At 33.0% G+C, this 10,808-nt stretch overlaps 1 protein-coding gene across 6 annotated transcripts in view; it reads left to right on the top strand.

Moving 5' to 3' along the window:
* The first annotated feature begins 7,678 nt into the window (after nt 1-7,678).
* LOC143243050 (homeobox protein extradenticle-like) overlaps nt 7,679-10,808 on the top strand; it is a 227,750-nt gene continuing 224,620 nt past the window's right edge. For all 6 annotated transcript variants that reach the window (XM_076486761.1, XM_076486750.1, XM_076486728.1 and 3 more), the window contains exons 1-2: nt 7,679-8,148; nt 8,281-8,354. In XM_076486761.1, the coding sequence (XP_076342876.1) occupies nt 7,955-8,148; nt 8,281-8,354 (268 nt within the window). In that variant the 5' untranslated portion in view covers nt 7,679-7,954. The remainder of the gene's footprint in view (nt 8,149-8,280; nt 8,355-10,808) is intronic.

Raw genomic sequence — 10,808 nt, 5'->3', positions numbered from 1 at the left:
AGTATCTGAAAAGTGGCAACAGTGAGGACTGGGAAAGAAGAGTGAAACCTGGTATTTGCAAACCCTAGCAAGATTGGAGACAGCCAGTTTTAGGTAGTAGGAATTAGTGGTGATAAAGTATTGAAGACAGTGATTGAGAGTGACACCAGATGGGGGGAGAGTAGTGACTTACTATGACTGTTATTAGTTAAAGTCATTCAGTATTGTTAAAATTGTTCAGAAATACCAAAAAGTGCATTAAGAAAAATATTACTGTAATAAGTGGTAAAAAAAAAAAACTTTTATAATTATAACTATGTATGTAAACCAAGGTTTCTTCAATAAATAAATTACTATCATTAAATAGGCACACAAGGGGGTTCTGCATCCAATCTTTTCCAGTGCTAATGCAAAAATTGTATTAATACAAAAAATTACTGATTCTTAACTAACAATCATGTTAACACCCTGAAATGAGACCTAAAGATGGGCCTCATTTAAAAAAAAGTGAAAAATAAGATAGTTCAAGCTGTTAAAAGGTCTTAGTAATGAAGGTATTTGATTAACTGTTTAGTTCAGCTGTTATGTGAAAAGTCCCAGGTTCAATCTTACTCAAAAAAGTCATGGTGGTGACTTAGGAATGTCTGCTTGTAGTTAAGATGAAACTCCATTATTTTTTTTCTCATGTGCTAAAATCATCAATTTGTTCTTAAAAAACTAGGCTAAACTCTGAATATTGATTTTTAATTTTTTAAAACTATAGGAGCATATTGGATTGAATACATTACCATTTAAGTGTATGAAAGAATTAAATTTTTATCATTGTTATTTTGAAATATTCTTTTTGCCCCTTTAATGTTTTTCCCATTCTACTAAAATAACTTTAAAAATTTTTTTCACAGTCTGAAAATCACAATAGAATTTAGCTTAAAAAACAACAACATCTACACCAATCACACTATAATGAAACCCAGAACAAAATTAATTTTCCAACCTGTTCTCATAACATCAATACGGAGAGACATATGGCAACTTAAGCCTACTACATATGCTTTGATTATTCTAAGTATGTTCATAACTGTCACTTTGATAGTTCTCAAACCAGGGTAAAAAAGAAGAAGAGGAAACCCATTCCATTATTGTCACTGCTTCTGTGGTCTCATTAATTAGTTTATAACAGGTATGCATACCTTCAAAGTAATCCACTTTTGTATACACTGCCCTAAAATCATGTTTAATAGTCATGTGAAAAAATTCAGACTGTTATTTTAAAAAAAATAATAAATGTTTTAATTGCACACTAGACTTAATCTATTAGAGAGAACTGATAAATGAGGATAAGGTAAATTCATATGGAAGGGTGTCTTAAAACACTTAGCAATTGGCGAAAATCAAGCAGTTAGAAAATTTCTTCTCTCTCACACACACACATATATGTATGTTTAGAAAGAGAGAGGGTTATACAGACGTTATTGATAAGAAATGTATGAAACCTTGTGCATGGTGAATAAGATTAACTTGATGCTATTTTCACCAACTGCTGACCTTTAAGATGGTCATCATCAGTTTGGATAAGACTGTTTATACATTGTGAAAGATACAGTGTTTATTCAAACAATATCAACATATTTTATAAAACCTATAAAGAAAGGTCACCAAGATATCACCTGTTGTTGAAAAAAAAGCAAAATATGTTATAATAATAGGCTTAAGTAATAGCATTTTATAAAATGTAAAGAGAAGTCACCAAAATATCACCTGTTGTTAAAAAAAAAGCAAAATATAAGTAATAGGCTTAAGTAACAGCATTTTACAAAACATGTAAAGAGAGGTCACCAAAATATCACCTCTTTGGAAATCAAATTTTGGAACTGTTCAAGTACAGTTTTATTTAATTTATTTGACTATTACATTAGAAAATAATTTGATGTTAACAGCTTCAATTTTCTGACTTTTGTTAAATAAGTACATTCGATGAAAAAGCCACAGTTAATCAGGATTAAGATTACCTTGTCCAGAGTGTCAAAAGTGACCTGGATGCACAAAATGTGTGTTACTTACACTATTTAGCTAAAAATGAAACATGAGCAACTTAACTTTCCAAACTTGAAGATGCAAGGTTGTTTATGAAAACAACGATAACAAAATGTTCATGTGTTGTTTGGTAAAAAAAATCACACAACAGTTCAAATGTTTTTCTATCAAATACTTAAATAAGTAATACTTAAGATTGTAGTATTTTAACTAGCATCTCTTAATCTAAAATATGTTCAGATGGTTAAAACTGCTTGTTTGTTTTTAACTTTTGCACAATGCTATCTGTGCTAGCTGTCCCTAATTTAGCAGTGTAAGACTAGAGGGAAGACAGCTAGTCATCATCACCCACTGATAACTCTTGGGCTACTCTTTTACCAATGAATAGTGGGGTTGACCATCATATTATAATGCCCCCATGGCTGAAAGGGTGAGCATGTTTGGTGCAACTGGGGTGTGAACCCACGACCTTCAGATTACGAGTCGACCGTCCAAACCACCTGGCCATGCTGGGCCCAGATGGTTGAAAAAGGAGATATTTAAAGTAAAGGAAATATTATGCATCACAAGAAATGTGTTAAGCTCCTCTGCAGTTTTAGCATTGTTTTTGGAGGCACTGACCATTGTAAAGATGAAACACAAAAGAAGGAGAAAAGAAGAGATAGGAAGATGTGTTCTGAGATTGTTCACACTCTTTGGTTTACACTTCCAACTAGGTTTAGAAAAACATTTAATATTATCCATAAGCAAAACTTGAATGTTCTATAAATTGACACAAGATCACAGAAGCAAGGTAAGTCATTAAATTAAAACAAGTACGATGCTAAGTTGGCTGAAAGCCATGGTAGCTCAGTTATTACAACTATATATTAACATTTTAAAGGGAACTAGGGAACTCAAGTTTACACTCCAGTCACGGCAGGGTTATTTCTCCTTATTTACATTGCTACAACTAGTAACCTTGAAAAGAAACCATGAAATAGCCACTGTGACAGTTAGAGTGAAGAGTTTCTTTGTGGGTTGAACAAGCTCAGGTACTTTAGTTTGTAAGTCACCAGTTTTAAAAAAACCCCAGTATACAGACTCACCAAAACACACTAAAATAAAAATAAAGGATTCTCTTCAAAAACCCACTGATCTCTTTTTAGCTGGGGGTGGCTCAGATTTGTTATGTCCCTTATACACCATTCTTTAGCTAGTTCACTAATACACTTTTTAATCCTTGTTTTATAAGCATTTCATGATATGTATAATGTATTTCTACGTATGCTTCATAGCAAGCTTGCTAGTAAAAGCCAAAGATCTGGGGTTTAATATTTGATTCAGAGCAGGTTGTTGCTCAGTTATGGGTAGTTGACAGTGGAACTGAGTTAAGAACATGGTACAAGTCTTCTGACTATAAGATCTAGCAAGACTGTGCAATTAAGCTGAAAAAAACAACATAGAAACTATAACATGAAAATCAGTCAACGAACTGTTTTATAGTACTTGAAATATGTATTTAATACCATGATTTTTTATAAGAAATCAAGTGTAACATGCAAGCACCAATGGGCTATTTGGTTCTTCAAGATTGTCCTTTCATGTTCACTCTAAACAAGTTAAAACTTAACATATTCCTTATTTTCAGGAAATCACAGAGTCTCTTTTTAAACTCCTGTTACAAGCTAGTCTCCACTGCAGTTGGTAATAGTTCAATTCATTATTAAACTACCTGTTAGAAAAATAAAATTATGTAGAGTTTCATCTGCCTTTTCCAAATATTAAGAGTTGTGCCCTCTTGTCTTTAGAATATGACAACCCAAAGAATCCAGAGGCTGTTACCCTACTGATTATCCAGGTAATCTTGTTTGGTGAGATCATTTATCATTATAGTTTAAAGAAAAATATTAGTTAAAAGGGCTTTAACCTGTTCCTCTAAGTGGCTCTCCTCTGAACCCTTTTCAATAAGTTAATATCCTTTCATAGATAAGGTGTCTAAAACTATATACAGCATTCCAATCATAAGAGCTTGTAAGCAAAACCACTAGTGATATGTACTTTATCCAGTGCTAATGAAGCCTCTTATCCAAATTCAGGATTATTAGGCCAGTTAACATATAACAAAGTAGTGGTCCAGATGCTGTTAGATTATCAATTTTTTTCAACAACAACAAGTTTCAGAATGGACTAGATTAAGCTGGTAATATTTATGAATTTTATTTAAATCTTAATCCATTAAATTATTTATTAATTTTAATTCCAAAGTGAAGCCTAACTAGTTATCTGTAAATCAGATTTTTTGACTTGTAATTATTCTATCTATTAATATATCCAAAACTTCCACTAGCTTTACTACCAGCCACACAGCCTGCTTCAATGGTTTTATAGTGACTTATCAACCACTATGCTAAGATCCTTTTCTTCTAACACACTACTGCATGGGTTCCCATCTTTACATGTAGGTGGGAGGATATCTTTTGCAGTTACGCCATTGTCAATTTACTAATTTATCCAAGTCACTCTGTAAAAACTCAAAAGAAACACCCACAAGTTTAATGTCATCAATAACCTAATAGTTTTGTCCATAACAATATTGTTACAGTACATGGGTAAAAAGTTAAGGTTTGAGCACTGATTCCTGAAGCTCTCCACTAGTAACAAAAGTTTAGTTCACTGGAATCCATCAATAAAAATATTTCTTATATCCAACCAGCCCCACAATCTAATCAACAAGTTTTTCTCCAACCTCTATCAATGTGGTTTTTTTAGCTAATATGTTGTGTGTCACTTTATCAAAAGCTTTTTGAAAATCAAGGAACATTAGATCAGAATTCTTCAGAAACAAATTATAGGTTAGTAAAGCGAAATTTCCCTTTAGTGAATCCACGTCTATTTTCAGGTATGATGGATCTTACTGGATATTTTCTGAAAACTTTTCATAAGACTATAATTTTTTTCCACTTAAGGAGTAAAATTATCTAACCTAGAATTTCCAGAGTAATTCCAAACATCCTCACTGAAAGTATTAGTAACATTAGCAAATGTCCAGTCCTTTGGAATCTTTTCACAGTCTAATAACCTACCAAAAATAAGAGGGGGGAATTTATATCCAATATTTGACCTTCTTAAAACTGAGTGGAAAACCTTATTTAGCCCTGGTGCTAAAACTGTTTTTAATCACTCAGTCCTTCTACTTACCACCATGGTATTAATCTCAATAAATTTAGACTATCAATTATGGAGGATGTTTTATTATTTAAGAAGGAGGATGCTGGAACAGATACTAGAAAATAGTACATATTACGTGAGTACTGGTAGCTAATTATTGTAAACTTTTGGTCAAAGTACACTACTTACACAGGTCAGATCTAAGAGTTGATTCTGTGATGGATACAGCTAATAATAATAAAATGCATTGATCAAATCAGTCATGCACCCACAATGTTAGCATTACTTTTGGTTTTAATACTAATATTTTGTGAAATATAGCTAACTTAGATTAGTCATAAATTTATGTACTAAGTTAGTAGAACATAAGGCAATTAATATAAAGCCAAAATCCCAGGCTCAAATATCTATTCACACAGATCTCTTTATGTTTAAATATATTTATGTTGTGTGTCGCGTTAGCAACACATCTGGTAAAAAACAAAATATGATATCTGAATACGTGTACAAACTTGACTGACAAATTAGGTTATTTTGCATGTACGGTTGTGTTTAGCGAGAGATATAATCAAAATTTAGGCTTTAGTTCTAATTAGTTTTTCTGATTACTTGACATATCCTGTGAAGCTAAACACTGATACAATGAATAAACCTGTTTCTTTTCCATTCCTTCTCCACTTTCAATTACTAATTTACAAAAAAATAAGATTTACCTATATACTGTCAGTATCGAAAGGTACGCTGAACAAACACAAATACTTGTACGTCATTTTTAAAAACGTATCTGTACACATTTACTAAAGAAAAAACACCTTTGGTTCACAATAAAAATGACATTTTATATATATTTTTAGTATATATATTACACAGAGGAAGTGAATACCTTATCCAATTATATAAGCTTTAAGCGCTTCTGAATCTAACTAGAGTAAGAAAGTAAAAGCGAAGATAAAAGTAGATTAGTAGCCTAAATTTTGGGTTACTATAATATAGGTACGATTAAGTAACAAAATACAGTAGTCAGGGCATGTCTGCTTCGACAGTATTTGTAACTAAGCTAAAAGTAACAGAATATTAGCTTTAAAAATAGCTCACAGGTTTCACTGCCATTCAATATTTTAAATTCAAACCTCAGTAAGGATTTTTAAAGTAACTTAGTAATTAAATGAAGTGATGGTGATAGATGCTATTTAGCCTATAAACTGACAACGTTTCACAATGTGTTCGATAAACGTGACTGATAAATTTTCTTCTTTAACTAATATCATGAAACCTAGTCTCTCACTATGAGTGATCCTATCACAACTGATATTGAAAACTATTATTAAACTTTCAAAGGTTAGTAAAAATAGTCTCACTAACAGTATTAGTAATACTAATAGTTCCATAAGTTTTAAAATCTTACGGCTCCATTGCCACCGGATGATGTCTATAATAAGTAACGAAAAATATGAATGTATTAATGATATACACTATACAATAAACTATAAGATGGAAATATACTACTTATTTAGAATTACATAGTAAATTCGTACAACCAATTGTAGTTCACATATGCGACTTTTATTTTATATGCCTGGAATAAATAGTATACACTTTCTACTCGATAGATGGCATTCTTCAAACAATTCTGAGTTTTTGTCATTCTTATTTTTATTTGATAATTAAAATTATAAATTAGTATTATTTTGATGTTTTCGGCAGTTATTAATGGATTGATCAATAAGTATTGTTTCCTAAAGAAGATATAATTTTTTTTGCAAGATATCAGCTCTTCTGCCTTAGATGAAAATTCTTGGGTATTATATACATTTTACTTTTATATTAATATATAAGAAATGGTTAAGATATTATAATACATTTTATGTCTTTCATTTAAAAATAACTCCCAGTTTTTAAGTAAAAGTGTGTAATAAGCTCACGCTAGTCTATTAAATTACATTTATTTGATGAAGTACCAATGTTACATTCCTGACCACTCCCACCTTGACGTCCAAAAGACAGAATGTCCTTTGTAGCGTTTTGGATGTGCATACAAATATAACAATTGTATTATATGATTAAAGAAATTAATATTATCTCATTATGGACAAAAAATCATATTTACTAACTTTTCTAGCTAGACGACTTGCAATTTTGGCGTATGGATTGTATGCACGAAAGAAAAACAGAAGTATATATTCCACGCTTTAAAAGTTCTATACCGGGACTCGTATAAACTAAATGTTGTTTTACGTTTTACCTCATTTTCATTCCAAACGTGTTAAAATACACTTTATAAAATTCATATCCTCTGATTCTAATTATTTTACTAAAATCAATTAAATCTAGTATTAATTTAATTTCAAAATATTACGCATGTGCAAAACGAAATATCATAAAGTTCTTTTGTCATCAATCACACCATAGGGCGGAGCTAGTGTAGATAGTTTCTAATGCTAAGTACAGTGATTGACATCCATCTGAGGCTGAAATGTGAGTCTCATATTCGACTCTGATTGGTTAAAATTGAGAGCTGACGTTGATTTCGTCACAACAGACGCTCATCTTTTATGGTGAAGTGTCTTGACTGGCATTATCGTTCAACCCACCCTGAAGTCTCTCGGTGGACGTCAAAAAGTATTCCTATCAAAACAGTCAATCGTAGTGGTTTCTAATAACGTGTGTAAAACTCGTAGTTTTACGGATAGTCGTGCGCCTGTGCTGTGGTGAAACGTTTATGTTGGAGACAGTGTATGACCTTCGCTAGACCGACAGCCACGCCGTTGTGTCTGTACGGTGGTGTTGAAGCATGGACGATCAGCGAACAATGATGCATCCCACGGTCAGTATGGGAGGTCATATAGTGCCTCAACACACTTATGGTATGGATCCTACAAATCAACAGCTTACATCGGACCAGGAACCTCGTAAGCATGATATATCCGAAATACTCCAACAGATCATGAACATCACGGACCAGAGTCTCGACGAAGCTCAAGCGAGGTACGTTCGCGGTATTTTCCGCTACGAATAACTACTCTAGCCTTGCTCTGCATGATGTTTCGTTTATTGTTGCTAATTTTTTGAAGCTTTAACTTAGGCATAGAAAATTCAAGATTATTTCCTTTATTACAGGAAACATACGCTTAACTGCCATCGAATGAAGCCAGCCCTCTTCAGCGTTCTATGTGAAATAAAGGAAAAAACAGGTCTGTATATTCAAAATTTTCCCTCATTCGAGGCTCAGCATCGCAGACGATGCCTCATGCCTATCGCCATCTTGTGGCAATATTTATAAGTGAAAACTTTCGCAGTTTTATCATTATATTTTCTCGTTTCTAGAAAAACTTCCAGTAAAACAAAACAACAAACTTATCAGAATATAATATATCTCGTTATTTTGCGTCATGGTAAAGAATAATTTAATTACAAAGATTCATATCTAAGAATGAATTTTTAATGATTAAGATGTATTAACGTATTACTTAAAACGGTGATTTTTAAAAAGAGTGAAAACCACAAAAGCAAATTTTGTAAACCTTTCATAAGTATAACTGTACATAAATGTAGAAAGGAAGATTCCCCAAACCGAGATACCTATTAGAAACAACAACAAGCAAACCTGTAACACTATGAAAAGCCAAAAACTAGCCAGAACAAACAAGTTCAAACGGAGATAGTTTTATTAATTGTATCAACTTGCAATTTCTGTTAGTGTTTATCATGTTAAAAATACAAGTGGTAGTGTTTTGCGGTCGAGAATATGTATCTAGCTATAGATAAAACACAAAGTTAATAGGTCTGTGTGTTTGTTTACAATTATAGCATAATTAAAACGTTCACATTATAACATTCAATACATTTGCTTTAAGCTAATCCTCTTAAATTACCTCCATGTCATGTTAAAGCGTTCTGTATGTATGTATATATTTCTTTCTATCTGTAATTAAGAAACTTTCGTGCAGCACTATTTCGAACGTAACACAATTGTCTTTCGATAAACATCTGGGAAAATATGGCGCTAAGTAATTGCGGAATTCAACCTGTTACAGCCAGCTGGCTACCCGGTAGCACAGCGGCATGTCTGCGGACTTACAACGCTAGTAACCGAGTTTCGATACCCGTGGTGAACAAAACACACATAGCTCATTGTGTAGCTTCAGATTAATTACAAACACACACAACAACAGTCACCTGGTGGCCAAAACTAGCTATAATAAAACCCCTAAGAAGAACTCGGTGTTAATATGTACATAGAAACCGATTGTGTACGCTGAAATACACATTTTTATGAAATAACTAACATAAAATATTTTGAATCGGAATTGTAAATGTTTAGTCTTAGAAGACAAAACTAGAAATGGTGTGATTTTTCCAACTTCCAGGAGAAATTATGATATATAAAAAGAAAATCTTTCCAATTAAAAGTCACATGCGCATCTACATTTGTGTGTTATGATTCGTGTATTTTATGTCTGGCAATTCAAAACGTGTAAATACATTCTTTACTGACGGCTAGAATGTAACGGTAATGACAGTATCATTATTCTGAAAACTTCTGTTTATGATACGTTAAGTATACCACTTTTGCCCCCCCCCCCAACCGTTAGTACAGCGGTAAGTCTACGGATTTACAACGCTAAAATCAGGGATTCGATTTCCCTTGGCGTGCTCAGCAGATAGCCCGATGTGGCTTTGCTATAAGAAAATACAAACACACCTATACCACTTTTTTAATAATATTAATAGATATTTTGTCCCAACGCCTTGATATGGCAAATGATATGGGCTAAAAAATATTTTTAATATCTGTGATACATTTGTCTTCATTAATGTTTACCCCCCACCCCACCAGTAGCACAGCGGTCTTATAAAGATAGAAACCATGTTTTAATACCTTTGATAGGCACAGTAGAGTTAGCTCTTTGTGAAGCTTTGTATATAATAATAAAACAAACAAACAAATTTTTCCCATACCTTCGTATTTATTTAGGTTCTCAGTAATAACTTAAAGACTCGTGGATATATTGACCTTATGGCAAGAAGTTCTGGGTTTTTTGTAAATTCAGACTTCTTTAAGTGGAAGCTGTTTGTTTGTGTGTTTTTGAATTTCACGAAAAGCTACACGAGGGCTAATGTACTAGCCGTCCCTAATTTAGCAGTGTAAGACTAGAGGGAAGGCAGCTAGTCATCACTACCCACCGCCAACTCTTGGGCTACTCTTTTACCAACGAATAGTGGGATTGACCATCACATTATAACGCCTTCACGGCTGGAATGGCGAGCATGTATGGTGTGACGGGGATTTGAACCCGCGACCCTCAGATTACGAGTTGAGTGCTTTAACAATCTTGCCATGCTGGGTCTAGAGGGATGTTTATAGACGGTTAGTGATTTTTACTAGTTTGGAAGTTCTATCTCTTTAATAGAAAACGATAACAAAGTTTGTAAGGGCTTCTGAAAATAATTCTGAGAGTGACCCGTAAAAAGACACCACTTACAAGTTGGATAAGTCAGTGTCCTAGGTCATCTTCAGGTTAAGAAACTCTCTCTTTCTTTATTTTGCGTTACAATTGTCCAAGTTCTGAGAAAAGCTTTTCTTTTGGAAACGCAGATTTGTTTTAAGAACTCCTTTTAGACCCATAAACTTACTCTTACGAAGG

This window comes from Tachypleus tridentatus, chromosome 2 (genome assembly GCF_004210375.1).
Source record: "Tachypleus tridentatus isolate NWPU-2018 chromosome 2, ASM421037v1, whole genome shotgun sequence".
Lineage (NCBI taxonomy): Eukaryota > Metazoa > Arthropoda > Merostomata > Xiphosura > Limulidae > Tachypleus > Tachypleus tridentatus.
Note: the sequence above shows the minus strand (reverse complement) of the source record. Positions and strands in the feature narration are given on the sequence as shown.